The 27218-nt window shown below is 37.6% G+C and overlaps 1 protein-coding gene across 1 annotated transcript; it reads right to left on the bottom strand.

Moving 5' to 3' along the window:
- Positions 1-3186: 3186 nt before the first annotated feature.
- On the bottom strand, positions 3187-22732 carry MED17 (mediator complex subunit 17). Its single transcript, XM_039882033.1, has 12 exons — positions 22277-22732; positions 18957-19123; positions 17009-17228; positions 15215-15351; positions 15039-15123; positions 14530-14682; positions 13459-13589; positions 12428-12612; positions 9737-9874; positions 6895-7012; positions 5525-5684; positions 3187-4598 (listed from the first exon to the last, which is right to left on the bottom strand). Exons 1-12 carry the CDS (start codon positions 22524-22526, stop codon positions 4387-4389), a joined length of 1956 nt encoding a protein of 651 aa, XP_039737967.1. The 5' UTR covers positions 22527-22732; the 3' UTR covers positions 3187-4386.
- Between the last annotated feature and the right edge of the window lie 4486 nt (positions 22733-27218).

Raw genomic sequence — 27218 nt, forward strand, 5'->3', positions numbered from 1 at the left:
TTTCGACTGTAAAGCAGGTTGGCACCCCTAACCTCCAAAGTGTTCAAGGGTCAACTGTATATCATTCTTTCTCATTTTGTGATGTTCTGGGTATGCAAGGGGAGCTGAAATAGAAAATCCCTGTCCTCTGAAACCCATGTGAGATGGTTAATATTGGACAGTACCTCATACTCTGATTTGAAGTCATACCACACAAAAGTGAGGAGCAAAGGCAGTGAGAGATAAAGGTTATCAGGATATCTTGCTCAGTGAGGAATGCAGAGACAAGCCCTGAGGAAGCATACAATTCAGAAGGGCTGGGCAACTGTAACATTGACAAAAGGCGGCAGAATAGCATGCTAGGAGCTGTAACCAAGAACAAGGAACCAAATATGAAGGGGTAAACCCCCAGGGCTGTGATTCAAATCCAGTCTCCTTGACAACCCTAGCGGAGGAAATCGGGGAAAGTGAAATCCTCTGTCATCAGCTTTTATATCTGGTATAGTTTTCTTCTGCTCAGTTTCCAGGGACATATCTCTAGTTTATTGAAAGCAGAGCAAATCCATGTGGTTAGCATGTCTATCCACAACTCAACTTCCACTAAATGGTATGAGTTGCCAGTATGTGAACCTCTGCACACCCAAACCAACCCAGCTGTCAGCATTTCAATCCTTGAGAACACGGTTCACTATTCCTAGTGCCTTTTAAAAATTAGGTAGGTGTTTTGGGTTTGGTTTAATTACAAAGGTAAACCCTTCCTTAAAACAACACTAAAATCTATATATAAACAGTTCTCCTTCATTCAATCGTCCCCAGAGAGAATAATAGTTAATTTTGGTGTGTACCCTTCTAGACTTATGCATATACCAACAAATCTGTCTATATAAACATTCATCACGCTATACATGTTAAATCTTTCTTTTTAGGCAAATGGTATTCTATTAAACAGTATTCTACAATTTGTTTTCCCTTAATGTTTCTTGGGCATTATTTCATGTCTCTACCTATTCTTAAACGTCCTTATTACCTGCACAATGCAATCCATAGTATGGACATTTTATAATAGCTTGTTCATTGAAAAATTACTTTTTATTTCAAATGATATATACAGAAATATCTTGGGCAATCTATTAGACTTGTTGCTTCAACCAAGATGGCTTCCTCATTAATGTGTTCAACTCCTATGAATCTCTTCCTCTGTCAGGGAATTCAGAGTCACTGTTTTATAATATTGGTGGGTTTATATAAAGTTTATCAGAGATTGAATTTTAGGGGAGGGAGAAAAAGCATTGCTAATGTAAAATAAGTCTTTGATTTTATAAAGTGTGTACACAGGTAGGTTAAATTCCTTTAATGCAATTGACCAGTGGTTGTTCGGCCGTTCAGTTCCTAAAAGTGCAAGAAGTATTGTTCCCTCAGGTACCTCATAGTTTGAAAGTTGAAAGAATTTTTTCTTACTAAGCAAAGTGCACTTAGCAAATAATTCAGTGTCCTGTTTTTATCAATAACACGTAAGTGCCAATTAGAATTCCTAGTCAACATGAAATAATCAGGGGTATCACTTTGATTTGATGGTGTTCTGGCAAGGAAATCTGATGTTGACGTTCTAGACAGTAAACATGATTTCCATTAGGCCTTTTCAAATACCACATCTATTACTGCTCCATTGGGTCCCAAGGGGCTCAGATTGGGAGTACTTGTAAAGGAAGTTAAGAGAAGCCATGATTTGGGTGAAAGGAGATTCTGCCACTGGCCTCATTTCCTTGGTAAACTCACAAAATTATCAGGATTTTATAAGACTGTATGTTACTTTTATATCTTACACTTCTCCCTCGTCTATCAAGTTTCAAGTAGTAGTCTGCTCTACAACAAACGTTTCATGATCAGTAAATGGGGAAACGAATACGCTGTAATGTGGAAGTTTTTCTGGTTCCTAAGCAAGGGGAGCCAGAATATCAGGAGTAGACAAACTCCTCAGCCATTTGAGCTCAACTTTTAGAGAAGTAAACATGGGCGCCTGCATCTAGAGCTCCTCTAATTTATTCATCTTCTTATTGAAGAGCATTTAGATTAAACTAAACTTTTCACTTTTACAGACCTCCTCTGTAATCCTTACTGATCTTTGTGAATCTGTGCTTTGTGAAATATGTGTGTAGGATACATTCTAGCAGTAGACTAGCAGATAGGAAACAGCAAACTGTAGAACCAAGTCTAGGCTTGGGTGACTGACTTTGGAGTAGCACTTGCATTATGGTGCTGTGTCAAAGAGATAGGGTTGCTCCGTTGTGAACTGCCTATTATATCAGTAAGTAGGATGGGAAATAGTTTCCATCCTAAAGAGAGATTCAAAGGGACTTTAGTCCCAAGTATGTAAGGCATCAACGAAGACTAGGAGTAGGGAAGTGAAAGTGAACGAATTAAAGGCAGAGAGTATGGAAAGAAGTCCACCACAGATCATGGCTTTAAAAATGACCTGGAAAAAATCAGAATCTTCATACTCACAAATACACTGTCTTTACCATCTATAAATCTAAACAACCCAGGACATTCTGAAATACTTTCTCCTAATGATAAATAAAAATAAAGCTGGTGTCTTAACTGTTTTTCCAACTTCTAGTTGACTTTCAGGTAACAGTTGCTTAATGCTTCAGTTGTAGAGCACTTTAAAACTTAACATCCATTACCAACCATGCTGAAACCTTTGAACCACCCCTGAGGGTTTCAGAAGCATCCCTGTTCCCATTTTATACATAAGAAAACAGGTACAGAGTGGGTATCTTGCCAAGCTGACACAGCTACACAGTAGCAGAGCCAACATTCCCACACAGCTCTTTTGCCAACCTGTTTAATACTTGGTGAGGGACTAATTGGTTCCTCCAAACTGTCTCCCAGGTTTCAAAGCACATTCTGTTTTTTTTGGGTTGAAACGTTAAGCTGAAAAATGTAAACAAAAGGCACAAGAGTTGCTGCACAGCAACTAAGTTGCCATTTTCCCCCATATTTGCTTTAATTTCCACATGTGAGCAGAACTGTACAGATGAGCCTAGTAAAATTAGCTAAGGCAACTTTTGTGGGCCACCATAACTTTTGAAGCACTAAAAACTTTTAAAATAATAGCACATTCATACCAATTCTTTCAATTTCCATGGGTAGAATGATGCAGTACCTTGATCAGAGGACATAAACAAAAACACAAAGCTGTCATGGTATTTTATGGCTTACAAGTTCTATTTTACTTTTTAAAGAAAAAAAGGTAGAGAAATACAAAGGACTTTTAAGTTTCTTAAGTGATGTTATAAATTATCAAAAGGGTATCATTTAAAAATCGAAAGCTTTACTCATAAGGCAACTACCACCTATATATTATTTATAGTGGCACCAAAAGGCCCATAAGTCTAAATCTCTTCTTAAGGGAAGTTCCTCTGCCATTTTAGGGTTGGGACACTATTTTTAAGAAATGCAAACATGTCATTTATAAAATGCAATCTACTAATCCATTACTATTTTCTCTTTTAAAAAGCAGAGAGCTGACAGAATGAGACAGGACAAGACTTTAATGGCAAGAAGCATGTCCGGGCCTCTGGGTGGAGGCTGGAGAATCTTAAAGGTAGGGCGAGGCAAGAGCTTGCACTAAGTGTCATAGGGGAGTGAGGTCATTCAAGTGGGAGGACAGACCAAAAAGGGCCCTGAGGAAGCCCCGAAGATACAATCTGCCGCCTTTTTCATCTTCAGCTGGAGCTTTCTGAGGAAGTTCTCAAAGTACCTGTTTAGGTTACACCCAGGCAGGCATAAAGAAGACAGTGGGAGGAAGAGGTATTTTATTTATTTAGAAGACAAGAGCACATGCTCATATTTTGATAAGGAAGGGAGGGAGGGCTCCTTTGGTTGGCATGTCCTTTGTTACACTTCAGGGTAAGGGTCTGCTCTCTCAGTGTGAGTGAATTCCCGTATGAAAGCTAGGTCAGAAGAGTTTGAATATTCTTAAGCAATCTTTTTCAACAAATTGTGGACTGAGACAAGTCGATTATAGACACAATTCATTGTTAAGAGTTCAGAAAGTATCTGGAATTTGTAACCATATATTTTGCTTGATGCCCACATCAAAGGACTTTTAAAAAGCAAATTCAAACCCAAAAGTTAGTAACATTTTAAGTTAACTGCATAAAAAAAGTATTATTTTACATTTCCCCATACTGTATGCCCTATAACTGTACATAAATTTCTGCATTTCAAAGCACCTGTCACTTATAAAGTGAAGGTTCCAAAATGCTAGGTGTTTGCTAATTAATGTTTTTAAAAAAACAATACTCCTTTGGAAGATTTCTCCTTCTTTTGCTTATAGTTGATCTGCAAACACCTCAAGTCAAAGTTTCTGGAAAAAAATCTGGATACTGTTCTAGAAAAAAATTATAGTAAACAAGGGCTAAGTGCAGACATAAGCAGCTCCATTTTATAAACAAAGTTTCGACCTTCCATTTTACTCCACTGAACTTCCTTGAATGGTCCACGAAGATGATTCCATTTGCTATCTTGTAAAACATCACTTTTTGGAAGGTCTTTACACTGGTTACGAGGAAACTGAACCATAATCTTGCTGCCACTTTCAGGGCCATTACGAACTGTGGAGCAGAACCAAAACATCAATACACTTATTTTCCAAACTCGAAAACAAGAGCAGACCCCGTAACTTCATTTTCCCAAATTACAAAAAAAAAAAAAAAAAGCCTTATCTGTCTACCAACTTGAAAGTTCTGTTTAAAAGTGCTTTTCAGTTTCAATATGCTAGAAACTAATTTACTAATTTATAGTAGGCGGGTATAAATATTTATGAATTACTTGTACTATAAAAATGCGGAAAGATGAATTTTGGCTTAGGAAAGTCAAATGTCCCATGTATTTTCAGAAAATCAAAAATTTGTTTTTTTCTAAAACTTTGTTTAATAATTCAATCATTCAATGAGTTAATATACACCCAACATACACGAAACTCAAACGTTCAGAATCAGGACAGGGAGGGTACACGAAAGACTTCCGAATTAAGAACTTCAGGTTTTAATGAGGCTTTAACTATTACTCAGGGAAGAACGGTATTCTGAAATTCATTTCAGTAAAGATCTAGCAATACCAAGCTTGCAGATTCACAAGCTGTTATCCTGTGGGAAAATTTCTAATTACCCACTCTTTCGAATACTTAGAGCCGGTACTAGAAAAGATCACTCTAAAAACCATCTTTAGGATCAGGTACCATTCTTCCCATATTCGCAGCAGTACATTTTTAAAAAAGCTTTTGTCCATTAAAGGTTTCAAGCTGCAGGAGTAACAGTGCTTATGGCAGTGTTCAGATGCTCTCCTAGGAAAATGTACTGCCAAGCAAAACATTTTTTATAACTACTAGAAAGAAAGTAATCTCTTGCCCTGAATAACAGCTACGATCAGATAAATGCGCAGTACAACCACTCCATGAACTCGCTTATTGCAGAGATAAATTACTCTTAAGTATATGTAACTATTAAAACTAATGTTAAAGCCAAAGAAGCAAAGGTACCTGAAATAGCATAGTCACCACTTGGGGAGGCCACCGTTATAGCGGAGGCATTGCCGATGCTCTCTATAGGCCCAAGTCCCACGTGATTACTGAAGCTCAGTACCTGCCAGCCCATAACCTTCGCCAGCTGCTGAACTGCATGCACCTGATGCTGTGACATCTGCGAATGAAAAAGGAAACTTTACTGACAATCAGCATAGATATTTATTTTGCAGCGACCTGACATTATGATAGTAAACTTTTGGTGGGTTTTTACTGCCTAATGCAGGAACTCTATTTTACATATAAGGAATCCTCCTCTGTGTGACTATTGCAGGGAGAGAGCAGGACCCCAACTTCCACTTGCAGAAGCCAAAATAGTCTGATACTTGCTTTCCCTGTCTACTGGCAGCTTGAGCACAGGCTCGTTACTTAAACTTGGCCAACAGGAGAGTTCCACCTGGATCACTAAATGTGGTGCAACATTCAAAGTAGCGGGGCATGCTGAATATCTTCCATTTACCCCTTCAAATCTGCCCTCCATCCTACTCTGCCCTGGGAGCCTGACCCAGGTTACATTAACAGCTTTCTATATCCTCTGGGTACAGGCTGGGTTCAGATAATGGGAGCCAACCAAGTAATGGCAGCCAGCAGAAGGGCAAGGAAGAGAGTGCAGTCAGGGTATTTAATCTGCTGGTAAATTTTATTTACTTGGCACCAAAGAAATGGGTCAGTGTAAAAGATTGTTGCTTCTAGAATGGAGAATGTCAATATTTAATTTTTTTGTAAAAACATACTATCTTTCATTAGCATCTCAAAACCTACTCTTTCTCCCAAAAGTCAGTTATCTCATGGATCATTACAACTCCATGAAGAAAACAGGAAAAATACTGTTGTTAATTTATGTTTAAGGAAAAAAAATCCAGAAATTTGTCCAGTGTCACAAAGTAAGTTTGTAGTGGAGCTGGGACTAGAACTCAGTACTTTCCACACTGCCCCTTAATATGAGGAACTCTCTCATAGTGCTTAAGATTAAAATATTCCATTTATTATTACAGATAATGGTCACTATAGTTTTGTACCTAATCTCCCTTTCTCTGGTTTTCTTGGGTTAATACTTCTCCACTATCATGTGGTCCTGGACGGGTTGTAAACCTTGGCAAACATGAGAAATAAAAAGTCTGCTAGTCTCACAAATGGTCCTTTATCTTAAACACAAACTAAGTGGAAACAAATCTAGGACAGTTTACCAACACTTTCAACTAACCAACAGGTTGTAAGATTGCACTAGGAATTAAATAAGATGGCAGAGAAAAATGGTTTTCTTTTTATAATTTACTGGACTTTTTATGAGAGGAAGGGGCTCCAGACTTGTAGTCTGCAACTATTACCTGAGACAGGAGGAAATCCTGTAGCTCCTGCTCCTGATGAGACAGCATAATTACTCTTCCATCTCTGTGTACAACTCGGATCTGCTCAACTCCAATATTCAACTGCAACTGAATGGACCTTTATAGACACATATACTAAAAATGAGAGATGTTCCAAATTACCTAATACAAAGCCATAAACGTTAAACCTTAACATCAAAGGAAAAATAACAGACAATTTTGATAACCTACACCAATACCATGGGGTGGAGGATTTTCTTAGGTTCAACTAAACCATCAGATTCATGCCAGACTACCATAGGTCACAATGAGCACCAGTCCACTCAGAAGGATGTAAGAGAGGAACCATAGCTTGCCAGCTAGCCACCATCAGCTGCTCTTCCTTTATGGTAGTCCTTGCAGCAGGACACCTGGTTGCTGAGATGAGATCTACACCTGGGTATGTGAGAGACCTGCCCTGACTGAGATACCTCATTCCCCACAGAATGAGGGGCTGCACGCTCTGGTAACAACTCCACAGGCATGATTTCCAGGGTCCCCACAAGAGGCACTGCCCAGTTTTAGAAGTCACCCCATCCATGAATATTCAAAGGCATCCCCATCAGGTATTTATAATTCCTCTCAGTCCAGGTCCATTTTACTAATTTGAGATCATTTCTGCCGTAACCAAAGTTGCCTAGTAATACAGACAGCATCTTTTCTTACCAAGTCACTAAGGGATTAGAGCTAGAGAACTAACCAAAGGTCACATTCTCATACAGAAAGGCAAAAAGTTTAGTTAACTCTTTACCTTCTCCTGAAGTAATCAGCAAACAAATCAGATTATGAACACACTATTAATTTGGCTAAGGTGAATCAAAGAAACTCATAAAGTAGCCAATGAATAACATGAATAATAAGATCACGACACTTTCCCAAACCAATGCACAAACTTTTAGCATATGAAATGTATAAGAAACACTAGATTCCCCAGGTCAAATAAGCTAGATGAACAAATGCAGAAAAAATAGCATTATATCTTTTCACATTTGACAGTACTTCTTTTTCTAACTTTATTTTACAGTAAATATTTAGGTATAAAACATTTTGGCAACTGTCTACATAAAACTGTAATTTCGATTAATTAAAGTTTATTTCTTTCAAAGAAAAACACAAAATTCAGAAGGCTTAAAGAAAAAGACTTGTAAATCTAACCAAATTCTTTAAATTCTTTTTTTAAACAAGGGTATGAGGGAAGAGGAATTATTATTATTGGTAGGAGTCTACTTGCAGCAACCACTTTGAAAAGCAATTTGGTAATATTAATCAAAATTGTAAATGCCCTCATCTTTTGACCCAGCAATTACACTTGCAGACTTTTCCTATAGATATACATGCACATGTATAAGTTATTTTGCTGGCATAAAACTAAAATATTCATCAATAGAAGGCTAATTAAAAGTTTGGTACATACAATGGAACACAAAGCTGTGAAAAAGATGGAAGTCGATCTGTATGTGCTGATAAGGAATGCTTATTCATCCAACATAATACTAATGAGTTAAAAAAAAAAAGGCACACTAATTGGGAATGACTGCTAATAGCTATAGGGTTTCTTTTTGGGGTGACAGAATTGTTCTGGAATTAGATAGTGATGACAGATACAGAATATGGGGAATATACTAAAAACCACTGAATTGTGTTCTTTAATATGGTGAATTTTATGTTATGTGAATTACCACTCCATTTTTAAAAAGCATTTAATACTGTGTAAAACAGGCAGGGTATAGAGAGATTGTATATGCTTGTAAATTTATAGACTTTCCTAAAGGATGTATAGACACTGCTTTAAATACTTGCTTCTGGGGAGTTCTAAGAAAGAGAATTACTTTCAATTTTAAATGGCATAAGATGGCCCCAGCTATAAAAGATGAGAAAAAGGGCATTCTACTACTTCCTTCTACTTCCTCTCCACTCTCCTGATTCTGTCAAGGCTGCATTATCACTAACCTTTTTTACAGATGGTTAGAACGTTTACACTGGGTCCTATAACCATTACCCCAAGTTGTTTGGTCTTATTTCTAGAGTTAAACAATTCAATGCTAATAATTTTTTCTTTTCCTCTCCTTGTGTTCACTCTCTCAACATTTTATTATGGAAAATTTTAAACACAAATAAAAGTATAATATAATTTAATGAAAACCAATGGCTCCATCACCCAGCATTAATAGCCAAAAATGCACATCGAACTCATTTCATCTACATTTAACACTCTCCCACCCCACCCCAATTATTTAACTCATTATTAACTTTAATTAATCAAAATTACATTTTTTGTAGACAATTTTTAGGTGTAGAAAAAAACCATGACCCAGTTTCACTGCACTATCTTTTCCTAGAAGTTTCAAAACTGATTTCCCTTTCATTATGTACTCTTAACTTCGATGTTTATCTTTTAAATCATGCTCATCTACATTTCATTTTTTAAAAATAGTGAATTAAAAAACTTCATGCTAAAAAACAGCATTATAAATATATTATACTCCCCTACTCCTGAAGGTGGTAGATTTGTTTCATGGTGTGCTTTGCTCACTGTGTCTATTCAGGTCTAAGGAGGTTTGGTAGCTTTCTGCTCAACGTTGAAGTTCGTTTTTACCATAGCTCAAAAATGTGACATTTACTAATAGAGACTATTTTAGACATCTTACCTCTCATTCTTACAAACACTCTATGGTTGATACAATTTACTGGAATGTTATGCCACTCTAGCAAATAAAAACCCAAATCTTGATATGATCACTCAGCAAATATCAATACATAAAAAGCAACTTAACATATTAAATAACTTATTTTTGACACTTACTTGCATATTTGTTCATAACCTTGTGATGTGATTAAAACTTTCACACTAGATTCATAAACATCATTAATATTTGACCAATGAGCCTGTATCTGAGGATCCTCAATGCGACTTGCTAAGCTGTCAATGGTTGCAGCAGTTCTTTTAAAGAAAAGATGATAGAATTTTTTAAGTCGTGTAAGATAATAACATTATAAATCACATCAATTTTATAGAGATCTGAAAACCAGATGACCTTTTTTTGAAAATATCACCAATTGAAAAGCAAAGATTTTAAAGCAAGGTCAGCTGTAGTTATGAGACCCTTTTTCACAGTGCTCTGAGGTGCTGGTTCTCAGCTTCAAGTTACGACACTCATACACAGGCCAATTTTCTTTTAACTCCACTTACTTTCTCCCATTCAGGAGAACTTATCAGAACACAGTGAGAAGGCTACTTCTAGGGTAACCTCAGCTCTAAAAAATCATTTGTAAGTAACAATACTTGGTCCCTGGTAACAAATGACTTGGGACACACCCATACCTGAGAGCCATTACTGCAATGGAATTACAATTATTTTCAAGAGAAGCTAGAGACTTTTTGTACAATTAAAACCTTATACTCCAAGAAAGATAAATATGATAAGTATAAGTGAGAACTAAGATTCGTCAAGTGCTAATTATGTACCAAACACTGTAATAAATGCTTTCATGAATTATATAATTTAACCTTACTAACGAGCCTGTAAAGTAGGTAATTTTAAGTTCCATTCTTCAGAAGAGAAAAAAGCAGTGTAGCAATGTTAAGTAATTTGCTCAAGGTTACAGAGCTGTGATCCACCATACAAAACCTGGGGATCTAACTCCGGAGCCAGTAATCTTTCTTTTGTATCTTACACACTCATCAGTAACTACTGCCTAGAATCAAAGCATAAATCATGTAAGTTAGCCAAACTACTGGAGGTCTTCAGTTTCTTCTAACGATATGATTCTAGCACTTGACTGGAAAGGAAAGGAAAAGTCAGGAGGAATCAACAGGAAATGAGAACAGCCATTAAGGACAAGGGGCTTTTACATAAACAGGCTTGAGTTTGTTCTTTTACTGTTTCTGCTCTAGTGATGGTTTCTTTCAATCCACTCTTAACTTTCTCTTCCTTTTCTGTGATTTGTTTCCTTGATAGTGCTCCAAAAATTCATACAGCAGATAAATACGTCAGTGTTCACAGCATTACATGTATCAACAAGATGGAAGTAAATAATATCTTGCAACTGAGAAATGGTAAAAGAAATCATGGAAAGTCACAAAATGGGATATATTAAAATATCTTTGCAGGCAGGGTATGAAATTTTATGATCTCAGATTTGTTTTTTAAAAAATATACATAAGCTCTGACACATAAATATATCTAAATATATGAACATGTTAATAGATCTTACTATGTATGGTATTATACAGATGGGGCTGATACATTGGAAGAGTATTTCTATACTTAGGGAAAAAAAGGAACACTTTTAAAGCCTTTCTGCTTTCAAGACATTAACTATTACTCTAAAATTTATAATTGCATAATTTATAAGTTCTAAAGATAATTATTTCCATGGCCTCAATTTATTTCAGGGAATATTTAACTTTATGGTCAATCAGAAATTTGCAAGATTAACAATTAACTGAAATGTACAAATGAAAAATAACAATAACCTACCATATAATATTTTGTTTGTAAGGAACTTCTGCATACATTATTTAATTTGATAGGAAGAATAGACTCCTATAACCCCAGAGGAATAGATTGAGGGCCATAGATATTAAGTAACTTGCCCAAAGTTACTTAGTAAGTGGTTAAGCTCTGGCTTAAATGTATCTTTTACATGAATTTCTTACTCTTTTCATGCTGTCTTCTCTATCATGTCTTCCTAATTTATTATACTAAAAATGGAAGGTCCTAAGTTTCCACTCTAAGACTACAAACTAATGTGCTAATAAAACCATGATTGCACTAACAAGAAAAAACTGAAAGTCAAAAATGAAATACCTGTTGAACAGATTGCCCATGCCTAAAATTCTGAGCACTGTTAAGGCATCATTATGAAAGTAAAAACAGACCTCTTCACTAAATACCAATATCAAAATAGAAGAGCACCATTTGAAAAAGATACATTTAGGACCAATAATGCCAAGTTTGTTTGTAAACAATGCATACAGAAGTAGAAAATGAGCTCCAGAGTTAGAGACCTGGGCATAAATCTTGACTTTGTAACTTTTTAGCTGTGTAACCTTGAGCACAATGTCTCTAAGCCTCATCAGTAAAAATGGGTTAGAACTATCTACCTCAAAGAACAAGGATTAAAGAAGTCAAAATACGGGAAAGTGCTTTCCAAAGTCCTAATATATGTAACAACCAAAAAATATAGAAAGCTTCAAAAAAAGATTTTAATCAGTTCAAGAACAAGCATCTCAAAGGATGGGTTACTGAAGAAAATATGGTCTTTAAAAATTTTAGTCCCATGTTAGAAATAATAAGTTACATGGGCCATGGATCTGAGTCTTCCTCAAATGTGACAGAACCATCTATGACCATAAACTCTTACATTGTAGCCACCTTCCCCTCCCTGAAAAAAAAGGTTAAAGCATGCCAAAAATACCATATATGAGATAACTAATAAAAGAAAAAGGACTGCAGTTTCAAAGAAAAGGAGTAACTTTGTTCATCCTTACCTACTCCTAAGAAAAATATGCTTTGCTTGTTTAATTATCTTTTCCAGAAGCCCTTCACTGGACTGTAATGAATTAATTTCATTTTTATCAAAAGCTTGAGGACCTGAAAGTCTCATTCTCTTGTGGCCGAAAGGTGCACTTGCTGGATGAGGCATCATGATGGAACTCAAGGTCTGTTTATGGAACTATAACAAGAACAGCCATTATAAATGACCAACACCCACATATTAAACACCACACAGTGCTCAGTCGAAACCTAGCTCACATCTTGGAAACATGAAAGCAAAGGATCTGAATCACATATAAAGGTAGTCTTGGTACAGAGATAAATGTTAGCATCTAATAGGCCATGCACAATGTGCATTTGTAAAGAAGTGGGTCCCTCTCAAGTTGTGATTTTTCATTTTAAAGGTTTTAAAGTACAAAACCAACACTACTCTTCAGTAAGTCTCACCAACAGAACACATTCAATTAGTAGATAATTATTCCACTATTCTCTAGTTAGAGGTTCCCAATCTGGCTGCCTAACAGAACCATCTGAGGAACTTTAAAAAATATACTGATCCTTGCACCATCACAAAAGACTGAACCAGATTCTGGAGTGGGACAGGGGAGGCCAGAATATATACTCCTATTAAAAGTTTCTCAGGACCATTCTTTTGAAATTAGCCTCAACTGGAAACACAGTTCTAGATGTATGACCTGTAAGTAGACTATGTCCCGAAATAACTCATATCCTGTTCACAGGCTCTGGCAAGACATTTTCCCTGATAACTCAACCAGAATCACTTCCCTCTGTTCCCTTTAGCATGTATTTCTTATACCTCTGAATAAAATTTGTGGTCTATGCTAGGGAACAGAGACTATATTCTGATCTCTATTTCCTGAGCATACAGCAAGGATCTTTCATATCACAGACAGTGAATGTCACTGCAATGTGAATAATGAGGACTCAGCAGAGCGGGGCTGGTACATATTCACTGTCCCAGATACGCTTACACAATGCAAAACAAAAATATTTATTTCATTACCTCTCTAATGAGTAGATGCAAATTATGCTCAAGGACATAAAGGTGGTCCTCTGGACTTTGCTTCTCAGTAGCAGATTTTTGAGATTTCTTATCATTTGACGAATGACACAAAGAAATGGATAACTGCAAGCCTATTTATAAAAATAAGTAGGACAAATATAAACAGTATGAAAAGGCACAAACTGTCTTCATAAAGTATAATCACAGCCCATTCTCAAAAGACAGACTCTAAACTTGAGAAGGAAACCTCATGATTAACATTTTTACAGCAAAATGACTATTCAGGAATATAATAAACTACCATATATTTTAATAGTTCAAATTGTTGACCTACAGTATGGCTGCTAACCTTGAGCTGTGACAAAAGACATGTGAACCGGAACTATGTATTAGTTTCATCTTGCTTTTAAATTAAACAAGCAAGCAAACAAACAAACAAACTTTTTAAAAAAAAAACCACAGAGTTGGTGTCTGGTCTTAGTAACTAGGTGATAAATACTCTTCCCTGTCTCCATGAGAACCAGGATGGCATTTTTCATTCCTAAAACCTATTCCTTTGACAAGATCTAAAAAGATACTCCTCAGAATTTGTGTAAAAAACAAGTGCACAGCTAACTACAAACTCATCTCCAGGAGAAGTCTATCTGCTTTTGAATAATATAATTAAAACCCAATTTCTACAAATTTAGGAATATTATGAGTACTTAATAAATTAAAGCATTTTCTAATTGACATCTCATTTAGACAAGAAGGAGGATCCCGGAAAAATTTTCTACAAATGGTGTTAGCATAGATACCTCAAAGTAACTGTTGCTGAATAACGGCCTTGCTAGTGCAAATTTTTAACACATACTGTTTAAAATTCAGGAGTTACACTACTTAGGGCACAGAATAGAATTAGCAGTGTAGTTTGTGTTGCATACTTTACCAGCTGCCATTATGGACAGCACACTACCTCTACCTCTTTGCTCTTACTATTCCTTCAACACACTCAAATAGCTACCCACTTTGTCCTGGTCCCCAAACCACAAAGTCCTATTTATAAATCTCAGAAGGGCTGGCTGCTCTTACTTGGAAAGGGCTGAGAGATAATCTGGTTTTTCACCACAATGTGAGGGATCTGTGATTTAATTTGAACAGCTTCCCGAGAGAGCTGTGCAAAAATTTCTTTACACAAGAGAACATTTTGTGCTGCTTCTAATTTCGTCTGCCAATGTGGGGAACCTAAAAAACAGGAGACATGTATATATTAATTATTTAGTTACATTATGTATTAACTAGCTTAAGTGGTGATCTGAATACATACTAAAAAAGTTGAGAAAACATTGTATTACAGCATATCCTTTCCAAACCATAAAAATCCTACTTCTTTTACACAGAGAAAACTGGTACATTAGTTCAATCTTTAAAAAAAGATTGCACAGCTAATCACTAATAATTAATTAACAAATTACAAAAAGTCCATTTCCAATTGTTCTTACTCCAAAATACCTATTTTTCCTATCTATATTTATCTTCAGTTTATTTGTAAATGTAAGCTCATATAAAACCAGTACTTAGAAGATGGAACATAACTACACCTGGTTTGGATTTGGGCAAAGGTCGTTTGAAGAGGTTAACTGTGCCAAGATCACCTATGTCTGGAGCCTGTTTTTGAATTGAAACCTATGTGACAACAAAAACACGAAAAAAAGGTTAGCAAATTAACTTCTGAGCTCTACATAAGAAATTATTTGAAAAATACTCTAACAAATACCTTAATATACGCAGACCCCTCTAAATCACTAGGAATTTGAACATCAAGAGGACAGTAATCTTCAGGTATCTTCTTATCCAGATCAATATCTGTATTCTTTATTACTTCAAACGTACCATGATGGGGAAAGAGAGATCCTAATGAGGTGTTAAAAACAGGAGCATAAAAAAGTTAGTACATTTAACATACATTAGTAACTATATTTCACATCCACATCACTGAATTATAAATTAAGTTTCCACAACACACGTGTTTCAGGGGGGATTGGGGTAGTGAGCAAAGAGGGATGAAAGGAAGCAGAAGAGTTACTAATCTTAAAATAATAACACTCCTTAGTCTAATGGTGTCATTATCACATGAATTCCGTGGGCTATCTAAATTGTTTTATTCCAATGGAGCTTCCGTAAAATGAATGTACTTCTAGGAAATACTTCCTCATTTAAACCTTGGAGATTAAATAGTACTGGAGGCCAGCCTCTGTAGTAAGGTTGTAACTGAAGTGTTCTGAATGCAGCAAGAGAACAACAAAGGATAGTACATACACCACCCTTTTTTCAACCAGTTCCTAGATTTTTATGTGTCTTTTTATGTAGTGCGGAAGTTTGGGGAAGTTATTCTGGCTGCTGAATTATGTGAGGAGTGAGTGGTTAAATGTAACTGCTATTTTATAACAGGGGTAGATGTTCAAGATCTTCTTGCAATTTAAAACAGAATGTAACTGAATCCCTTTACAACCATAGGCGAATGTTCCAAATAACTTAGGTACTTGCACATAATTATTTGTTGGAGCTTATAATGTCTAGAGCCACTGTGTACTGCTTTTCAGACCACCTAATAAAATGTAAAAAAGTCTCCGTCATCTTGAATTCTTCTTTGTAGTGGGACTTTGCCCTCAGAATTTAAAATTTCCCAATTCACATCAAGGCTGAGGCACACATTTGACTTAACTACCTCAACCTACTTTCCTTTAATTTTAGTATAATGATGGCTTGCTCTGGCAAATATACTCTTTTAAAATATCACTCTGATACTGTAATCTCAATTATCACAGCCAGGGCTCCATGCTTTATCCCTTGGCATTCAAAGCCTTTACCCTACTGAGCTATGACTCTTATAAACTTTTACTGGAGAGTTCCTCTGAGTATACTTCAGCAGCTTAAAGACATAACCATGATTACTTTGATTAATATAGCTCAACAACAAAGAATTTATACCAAAAGATGTGTGAATTCAAGATCACCAAACTTTGATATACTTCAACAAAGTATATTCTTTAAGTTAGTGCTGCAGCCTTGGATCAGTGGGAAAAGGGAAGGCAAAGTGTTTTCGCCATCCTCTCTCTTCACCCAGGATGTGAAAACAGCTTAGCAGACTAAAGGGAGGAAAAAAAGAACACAGGAAAAATACAAATGTTTCTTTTCTCTTTTTATGCCCAGTTTTTGAGGGTTACAAGTGAGCCCTTGATTGAAGAGTCCAGTCCTACCTCTTGATTTCTGACTAAAATGTTAATTATGGTTCAAGGTACATTAGCACATAATAAGCCTTATCTCTGAACTTTCAGTTAGTTGTACCTATAAGATTTTCAGAGTGAATCTAAACTATGTATCTTTCTATAACACTGTGATAAGAGTAATTTTAGCTTCTTTCAGGCTTATGTGTACAGAAATTAAAACTTCAAAATGTAACTGAAAAACAATATATTATAGGAGAATACGTAACATTACAATCACCTCTATATATTTTTTTGGACAAACTATTGTTTAAAAACATAGTTTTCAACAAAAACCTATATACCTGCACTTCTGTAGCTGAGATCTCCAAGAATTTTATCTCCAACTTTTCTAAGTTTCCAATGTTGCCGTAATCTCAAAAGCTCAGAGTTGAAGTCTCTTTGTAGCTTATTTTCTTGATTTTCAGTGACTGATTTGGTCAGTCTTTCTGCCCCCTTCAATAGGATTTGCGCTGCTCCAGCAAGTGACTTCTTTTTAGATATCAACTGCAATGTCTGAGGATTCTATCAAAAACAATCCAAAAGTATAGTTCTGTATTATTAAGTGATTTAAAAATTATATATTTTCTTAATAATAAAATACACTTAAGAGAAAATTTAGAAATTAAAGAAAAGCAAAAAGAAGGGGGAAAGTGCATATAATAATGTTTTTTTTTAAATAACCTATTTGGTCAACTCAAATAAAGACTTACATTAAACCTAAAACACCACAGTGGACTATAAATCAGAACTTAACACTGTATCAACCCTGCCCAGCCTAGTTTAGGTATTTCACTTGTGTACTGCCATCCCTCTTCTTTATGTATTACTACTCCCCACCCACATGTGTAACTCTTTTGTGGCACTCATTATACTTTTGATTAAAGTCTATAATCTCTGCTTGAATGTAACCTACATGATGGCAGGAACCACTATATCCAGACCCTAGAACAATGCCTGGAACATAATATTTGATTTAATGAATAAATAAATGACTGCATTGATTATAGCTGGAAAGTTATCCTGTATTATGGCAAGCTACTACACTGCCTTTGGAAGTAACACCAAAACCATGCAGCACCGATGTTAAATGTACTCAACTGAATGCAAATGTTTGGAAAACTGATGAGAAGTTAAAACTTGTGTCATATACATACATAAATATCCATAATCACCACCAATTTGTGCATCGTATTAACCATACTTCCAAAAAGAAAGTTTTCTGGCTGTATTAGAGTCAAAATCATTAAGTTTCATAAAAATGTCACAAAAATATTTTGTTCATATTAAGGAACCTAATTCTAAGTTCTCAGCTCAAGAAATCCCTAGAGACTCCTTTCTGGGAAAAGCACAGAATGGTAGAAAAGGCAATGGGCTATGAGTGAGATGCTGGAGGTCTAGGCTTGGCTCTCTATCCACTGGCTTTACTGTAATCCGAAAATATCACAGATCTCTTTGGACCTTAGTTTTCTCTCTGTAAAATGAAGGAAGCAGATTTAATGATTTCTAAGAAGTCTTCCCACACAATGTTTTTAGATTCTGAAACTATTACCATGTAATTATATCCAATTAATTTTATTTACAAATGGGTCCTTATGACCGTCACTTCCTCTCCATGCCACTAACTTGGTCATGGTCCTGATGCTTGTTTTCCTTAAGGATCTAAGTAGCTTCCCTGATTTCAGACTCTTCATTCACCAATTCAGCTGTGCTGCCTCTCTTCCACTTTTTAATGCTCAAAAACTGAATATACTCTTCATCGAATCTCAGTATTTCTACCTTGCTTTCAATATCCTTCATAATTTGGCCTTTCTAATTTTTCTAAAAGGGGCCTTAAAAGGGGGCTAGAGGGTTAGAAGGGAAAACTGAGACTAAGAAAAGGACGTGTTCAAGGTTACAAGGCTAGTGACGGCAGAGAATGATTGAGCCCAGGTCTGTCTGATTCCAAAGTCATTTTACCATCACATTTTTGTGTAATATATTACAGACTAAGGATCCAGGCTGTAAGAATTTGTTAAGATTTGAGAAACTTTAAAGTGTTACATTATTAATGAGACTTAACTCTTCTGAGGGTCACGGGTATATTAATAAAATAATAGATAAAGAATATGTAGTTTTATCCTTTTGTTTTGAACCAGAAAGTCTTTAAATCTTCACTTAATTTTCCATGAAAAAGGAATAGGCACAAAGCCTAAAAAATGATCCTAGAACTTAATAAAATGATACTATTATTCAATTAAAGCCCACAAATACCTGTTTTGGAGGAAGTGCATCCTGGGAGACGGGATCAAGAGTCATAAATTTTTTATCCCTAACAATACTGAGAACATCATAGAGAACACACATCTCTGTCAGGGCACTTCTCAAATTGTTCCTCACTGAATCCCAAGGCCAAAGAGAAGGTTGAAATTTTACCAACCCTAAACAGAGAAAGAAAAAAAAGAAATACACAGGTATTATTTACATTGAATAGAAGAGAGAAAGCTTATTTAGAGATTTAAAAGTACTAAAAGAAGAAATAATGAATTTTATTTCAAATTGTTCCCTCTTTTAACCTATTCCTTCCACCCTTTCTTGAATTTTTGCTACCATGGAAGTAAGCATTCCTACAATGGCAAAACAAATATGATACCTAATTTCCATAGGGAATTACATTACAACATGATAGGTAGGCATTCAAATCTTTTTAAAGTTATGCAGGCTTTTTTAATAACCTTTTTCCTCCAGCTTTTAAAACATGGATAAGTAATTATAGAGAATTTCCATAATACAGAAAAGTACAAAAATAAAAATGACCTGTAATGGCAGCATTCAGATATTAAACACTATTAATATCTTCCAAATTTTTTTAATAAATTTAAATTAGTTTAAGTATACAGTACATTGGTTAGACATTTATATTGTTCCCAATTGCTCCCTCCCCTGGCCCTCTACTTAGCCATATTAATGGTAATTACTCCCTCTGCTGTGCTCCCCATCCTCGTGACCAACTATCAACTACAAATTTGTACTTCTTTAATCCTTCACCCCATTCTCCCAGCCCCCCAACCCCTTCCCCTCTGTCACCAAACTGTCCACTATATTTGTGAGTGTGTTTGATTAATTTGTTCTTCTTATTCCTTAGATACTGCATATAAGTGAAATCATATGGTATTTATCTTTCTCTGACTTATTTCACTCAGCATAATAACCTCTAGGTCCATCCATGTCATTGCAAATGGTAGGATTTCATTTTTTTTAATGGCTGAGTAATATTCCATTGTATATATGAACCAAAATTTCTTTATCCAATGGTCTGTTGATGGGCATTTAGGTTGCTTCCATATCTTGGCTATTGTAAATTGTGCTGCCATGAATACTGGGGTGCATAGATCTTTATGAATTATTGTTTTGGTTTTTTTTGGATAAATACCCAGAGTGCCATTGCTGGGTCAAAAAGTATGTCCATTTTTAATTTTTTGAGAAACCTCATACTGTTTTCCATAGCGGCTGTACCAATTTGCAATGCCACCACCAGTGCATTAGGGTTCCCTTTTTTCTGCATTCTCGCCAACACTTGCTGTTCTTTCATTTACTGATGATAGCATTCTGACAGGTGTGAGGTGCTATCTCACTGTGGTTTAAATTTGTATTTCTCTGATGATTAGCGACCTTGAGCATCTTTTCATATGTCTGTTAGCCATCTGTATTTCCTCTTTGGAGAAGTATTTGTTCAGGTCTTCTGTGCATTTTTTAATTGGATTGTTTGGTCTTTTGTTGTTGACATCTTCCAACTTCTTAATCATTTTTTTAAATCTCTTCTTAAAATTAAATTTCATGAACACGTGCTTACTGTATAGAGTTCAAATACTAGAGTTACAGAGTAAAAAGTGAAAGTTTTCCTCTACTCCCCATCCTTAATTTTCTTCCCTCCTGAAAGGTAATCAGGTAATATTAACAGCTGGAGTGTACCTGTCCAAATGTTTTTCTATGCATTTACATACATACACTCTCATCTTTCTATTACTTGCTTCCTCCCTACCCCAACTTAATATGTTTTAGAGATACTTCCATGTCAGCCCATATAGATCTACTTCATTCTTTTAACACAGTATATTCTGGAGCACAGATATACAATAACTTTAACCATTCCTATTTATTGGACATATAAGTGGGTTTCAACAATGCTAGTAGTGGTAAACAACTTGTACAAACATTTATGTACATGTACATATTCTGTAGGTTAAATTTTAGTTGACATCAGTGGTTCAAAAGAGATGCACATTTAAAAATTTGACACATTTTGAACTACCAAAGTGTCTTCAAAAAGGCTCTATCAATTCACATTCCCAACCCTGGATATTAACACTCTTTTAAATTTCTGCTAATCTTATGCATTGAAAATAGTATCTTAATGTTTTAGTTTGTTTCTCCCTACTAATGAGATTTTAAGTCTTTTTTCTGTGAGCTGACTGCTTATTATCTTTGGCCTATTTTTCCAATGAGTTGTCTCTTTGCAGTTTGAAGGGGCTCTGAATATCAGGGATATCAACCACTTGTGTATTATATATGTGGCAAATACTTTTCCCAGCCTGTCACTTATCTTTTTCTATTAATATTTTAAAACTTTATGTAATTATCTTTTCCTTTATAACTTGCATTTCCTATCCTGATTAAGAAAGTCTCTCCTACTCCCAAAGTCATATGACTACAATTTCCTTCCAATATTTTATTTTGTTCTCTTACTTTGCATTTCAATCCTTGGGGAAATAATTTTTGTGTGAAGTATAAGGTGGTATTTACCTTTGATTCCTAAACGGACTGCCAATTGACCTAAGACCACTGGCTTGAAATGCCATCCTTAAATTCCCATTTACGCAGGATCTGCTGCACATATCTAAATCAAGAATTGTGAATATTTTCTATCCTTGACAAAAATGAGAATTCAAAAACCACTCATTCTTTTTCTACAATTCTCTAATTAGCTTCCCTCCTTCCAATTTTATTTTCCATTTACAACATAGCACCCTGAATAATCCTTTTTTAAAAAATCATCTGTCTACTTAAAATGCTTCGAAAACTTTCAGTTGTCCTAATAAAAGCCAAATGCTTATCCTGGCCTCCTGGCTCTACACGATTTGACCCCTGCCTACCTCTTAAACCTTATCTCATACTCCAGTCAATAGAGACTTCTTTTCAGTAGGTGTTACTATCAACATCCACATTGCACAGGGAAACACTCAGTCAAGCTCCCAAAGTTAAAAAGTGGCAGAGCCGCGATACGAACTACAGGGCTCTCAGAGTGTGCCATATTACAAAACCTCTATTAAAAACGTATTTAAACACTGCACTAGTGACAGTGTCTCAAACACTACATCTTAAGGAAACCTGCAGAAAGATAAGAAGCGTTAAGAGTTAAGGAGTGCCCTAAATTGTCCAGCTATTAAAAAAACAAACAAACAAACAAAACAACCTCACCAGCACAATGTTCCTTGCGGGTGTTGCTTTCAAAAAGACGCACAGCATCTCATTTCGCTCAGAAGAGGCAGAGTGACATTACATGGGCGGATACGAGAAGCAGATACGGGCCTTACCTTCCTCGTCGTCCTGGTCCGCGCTGGACCCGGCGCCCGCCCAGTCCTGTGCATCACCCTCAGCCCCCGCCGCCTCCTCCTCCTCAGAGCCCGAACCCTGGCTGAAGTCGATCCGCTGGGCCAGTCGCGCCAGGTTCTGCGACATGGACAGCGGCTGCAGGTACGTCTCAGTGCCATCCAGGCCCACCTCCTGGACCTGCTTCTCGCAGGCTGACTCGATGCTGATCCGCACAGCGCGCACCCCAGACATGCTGGCGGCGTGGGCGAGCGCCGGGAGGAGGCCCGCACGACCCAAAAACCAAGATAGGAAGCAGAAGCGCCTCTGCGAGTAGCCAGAAACCACGGAAATGCGGTGCCTCTGCGGGCTCTCCGGAAACCAAACGCAACTCCTCCTCCGGAAACAAAGCCGACGGCCTAGAGACTTTCCCAGAATGCACTGCAGGACCCTTCTCCCGGCTGGGAAGCTCCCAGAATGAAACTGGCAGGCCGCAGGCGCTCTGGGCTTCCGGGGGAAGAACTTCCGGTGAGTCCATTGAGGAGCAGGCGAAAACTTACCTGCCTGTAGGAGGCGTGGACCACAACGGGAGGTGGGGATCCCGGTGCAGAGTGTGGAAGCGATGGTCTCTGGTGTCCCTCTGCATTTTAAGTGTTACTTGTTTGAAAGTGTTGGAGGAAGGAAAGCTGAAGAAGGCCGAAAAGAGGTAGGGAAAAAAAATGAATGAGTCCCTAGATCAGCAATGAGTCCCTCTAGGAATGTTGTGATTTGAGGGCTTACACCTGGAGTAGAAACATGTCTGAAGAGTTATAAAATAGGGAGTAGTTTGAGGAAAATAATTGTGCTTATTGCTACTTAAAATTATACTTCATAATTAGTTTATGTTTTTCCGTTAGTTGTAAACTCCATGACTATCTCCAGCAAGCATGATAGACACTGGCATGTAATAAGGGCTTAATAAATATGTTTATTTTACACCTGAGTGAGAATACGTAATATTTAAAAGATAAAGAAACAGTGGTATAACTTCAGTCTCAGAGTCCCCAGAAAGTATTGCTTTAAATGTTTGTTTTTCAGATGATGATATTTTCAAAAAGTAGTCATCTGGGTTATTTTCTATTACTAAACTTTACTTATTTAAGTGTTGTGGCCTGTATAGAATAGACCAAACCAAGTATGCTCTCAAAGGCTGTTTATTAGCCAGCGGCTGTCCTATACAAAGGAGCAGCCCCGAAATGCCAAGATACGTGGTTTTTAAGCCCTAAATCCCATTCTTCATTCTATCTTAAACACAAAGGTCTATTTCTCTCCTATTCACTACCTGTCAACCCACTGGTCAGGTGTGCAAGCGGGGAGTACAGAAGCAGAAAGCTTGTTGTTAGAATGTTATGTTCCCATGGGTGATTGCCTATGTTCCCATGGGCAACAGCCAGTATTCTCATGGGCGATGGCCAAATAGTAATTTTCAGCTTATATATAATTGATTATTTTTCATGCCATGCAAGCAAGCAGGGTTACAACAGGCTAAAATTGGCAGTTAGCGTATGAGCTCATTGTTACAAGTTTTATGATTAACAGAATGTAGTTAGGGTTTCCAGAAACTAGGCCTAAGGTATAGACTTCCTTTGTCCAGTTTCAGGTTTTAATTATCCTTTAACCTTCTCACATTTCAGCAGGCTGTCACATTCCCCACTGGTTTTCAGGCATATATCAAATCTTTGATTTCTTATAAACTAGGGGCAACTGAGGTACCCCTGTTACTTGAGTAGATAATACCATTAACAGCCTGGACTCTCTGTTTAATATAATTTATAAGGCAATTCACTATACATGGTCCCAACAGCAGTCCTAAGAAAGCCAATATTAAAGGTCCAGCAATAGATGACAATAATGTCGTTAACCAAGGGGCTGCATTAAATAAACCTTCAGACTATGACTGACCTTGTAGTATTTCTTCTCTCTCCTTAACTCTTTGTCTTACTAAAGCTAGACTATCTCGAATAATGCCAGAGTGGTTGGCATAAAAACAGCAAGTTTCTCCTAAGGCGACACATAAGCCACCTTGTTTTAGAAATAACAAGTCTAAGCCCCTTCTATTCTGTAGTACAACTTCAGCCAATGAGTCTAGAGACTTCTCTAAGTGATTAATTAGACTTTTCTAGGGTAAGCAGATCCTCATTTACCTGATGGCTTAAGGCTTTAAAGTTGGAGCTTCCAGTTACTAGGGCAGTTGTTCCTACTGCTGCCGACCCTGCGACTCCTAGCCCTACTAGGAGTGGCACTAGGATAGGAGCCTTCTTTTTCCTTGTCCCTATTCCTGTCCCCCTTCTCCAGAATAGAAATATACTTGCGGTATCACATGTACTAGCACACAAAACCCAGTCCTATTATTCTAATATTGTAGATTTATGCAAGGAGTTAACCCAGTGTTGCATGCGAACCAAGTCCCATTTAACCAATGTGGGTTGATGAGGATTGGCAGCTACACAAGCTGCAAGTAAAAATATTAAACCCGTGAAAGTCTTAATTTGAGGGGATCTCCAGTGGGTGTTGCTTTCTATCTCTGGTCAGGATCCGGAGGCTGGGCCGCTTTGAGTCGGGTGTGATGGATCCAATGGCGTGGTCCAGCGACCTTAACCGCTGTTGGTGTGGTCAAGATGACAGGAACCGGGCCTTCCCATCGAGGTTCAAGAGCAGCAGGTTGCACTTTCTTTATCCAGACCCAGTCACCTGGGTGATAAGAGTGGGGCTGGAAGGAGAAGTTCTTATCTTCTCTGGTGGCTGACACCAGATGATTTACATCTCTTCAGGCTAATTGTAAAGCCTGCAAAGACTTAAGCAAGGACAGATTATGTACTTCTATTTCTTTTCTACTTCCTAGTTTGGGCAGTAAAGGGGGTGGACGCCCAAACATAATTTCATAAGGCGTTATTCCTTTTACATAGGGGGTACATCTAGCACGGAGAAGTGCAAAGGGAAGGAGGCTTACCCAATTTTCTAATTTATACTTATACTTAGTCAATGTTTCTTTTAAAGTCCTATTCATCCTTTCTACCTGCCTGAACTCTGTGGTCTATAAGCACAATGCAATTTCCATTCTATTCCTAGTAATTTTGCTAGTTACAGCAAAATTTGACTAGTTACAGCAATAAATACTGGGCCATTGTCGGACCCTAATGTTATGGGCAGGCCAAATCTCGGAACTATTTCTGATACTAATTTCTTAGCTACTACTAGTGCAGTTTCATGCTTAGTGGGATAGGCCTCAGTCCATCCAGAGAATGTGTCAATAAAAACTAATAGGTACTTAAATCCAAAAGTTCCAGGTGTAACTTCTGTAAAATTAAGCTCCCAGTGCTCTCCAGGTCTCTTTCCCCTGAGTCTCACTCCTTGTTCCGTGGAGGTTCTTCCTTGGTTTACTTGTGCACATACTGCACACCTATTAGCCACGTCCTTGGCTAAACTTTTCAGTCCTGGAACATAATAATCCCTTTTCAATAGTTCAATTAACTTGGTTCCTCCTAGATGGGTGGACTGGTGTGTTAAGTCCACTGAGGTCTTTCCCAAAGCCTGAGGAAGGAGCGATCTTCCATCAGGGAGCATTCTCCATCCTTGTTTTCCCTCTTTTTCTCCCAATCTTTCACTTCATTCCAAGTCTAATGGGGTATACTCAGGCCTTTCTTCAAAGGCTGGGGTAAGCTTTAAAGGCAAGATGTCTACGGGCCCTACTGGTTTTCTGGCAGCATCCTTTGCTATCTGATCTGCAAAGGAATTTCCTTGTGCCACCTCAGTCTCTGCATTTTGGTGTCTAGGACAATGAATTATGGCTACTCTTTTTGGTAGCCAAATGGTTTCTAACAGGGCTAAGATCTCTTCCCTATTTTTAATTTCTTTGCCTCCTGATGTTAAAAGTCCTCTTTCCTTATATAAAGCTCCATGTACGTGGGCAGTAGCAAAGGCATATCTACTGTCAGTATAGATGTTTACAGTCTTATTCTTTCCCCACCGTAAAGCTTGTATTAAGGCTATAAGTTCAGCCCTCTGTGTCGCTGTCCCATGGCTTAGGGCCTGTGCCCATATCACATCCCTGACTGTTACTACGGCTGCCTCGGCATACCTTACTCCGTCGGATACAAACTGCTTCCATCGGCAAATAATACTGCATCGGGATTAGGTCACAGCTCATCCTTCAAGTCTGGCCATAGTCCAGTTACCTGCTCAAGGTGCTGAACACAGTCATGCAATGGAGCTTGCGGGTCATCATCCGGGAGCAGCATGGCGGGGTTCAGGGCTGCAGTTTTCAAAAACTGGATCTGTGGGGGGTTACGCAACAGTACCTGGTACTGAGTAATCTGGGCGTTGGAAATCCATCTTTCAGGAGGGCTGTGCAGCATGGCTTCAACTGCATGTGGAGCCACAATTTGAATATTTTGGCCTAAGGTCAATTTTAAAGCTTCTTTGGTCAATATAGCAGTAGCAGCTAGTACTCTCAGGCAACTAGGCCATCTTTCAGCCACTGGATCTAGTCTCTTTGAGAGATATGCCACTGGTCGCTTCCAAGGTCCCAAAGTCTGCGTGAGAACCCCTTTTGCAATACCTCTTACCTCAGTCACAAATAGTTGGAATAGCTTTTCTAAGTCTGGCAGAGCCAAAGTGGGGGCTGAGGTCTAGGTCTGCCTCAGGGCTTCAAAGGCCTGTTGTTGTTCTGTGCCCCAGCTCAGTCTGTCTTCCTTTCCCCCGGTGCTAGTCTACAGGGGTTTAGCTAGATCAGCAAATCCAGGAATCCAGAGACGGCACTAACCTCCCACACCTGCCTCTTAGTCTGTGGGGTAGGGATGCCAAGTAGTGCCTGGATCCTGCTGGGTGAGAGCTATCAGGTCCCTCTTTCTAAGTTATATCCCAGGTACGTGGCCTGCGAAGTGCAAAGCTGGGCCTTTTTGGCAGACA

This window comes from Pteropus medius, unplaced genomic scaffold (genome assembly GCF_902729225.1).
Source record: "Pteropus medius unplaced genomic scaffold, Ma_sr-lr_union100, whole genome shotgun sequence".
Taxonomy (NCBI): Eukaryota; Metazoa; Chordata; class Mammalia; order Chiroptera; family Pteropodidae; genus Pteropus; species Pteropus medius.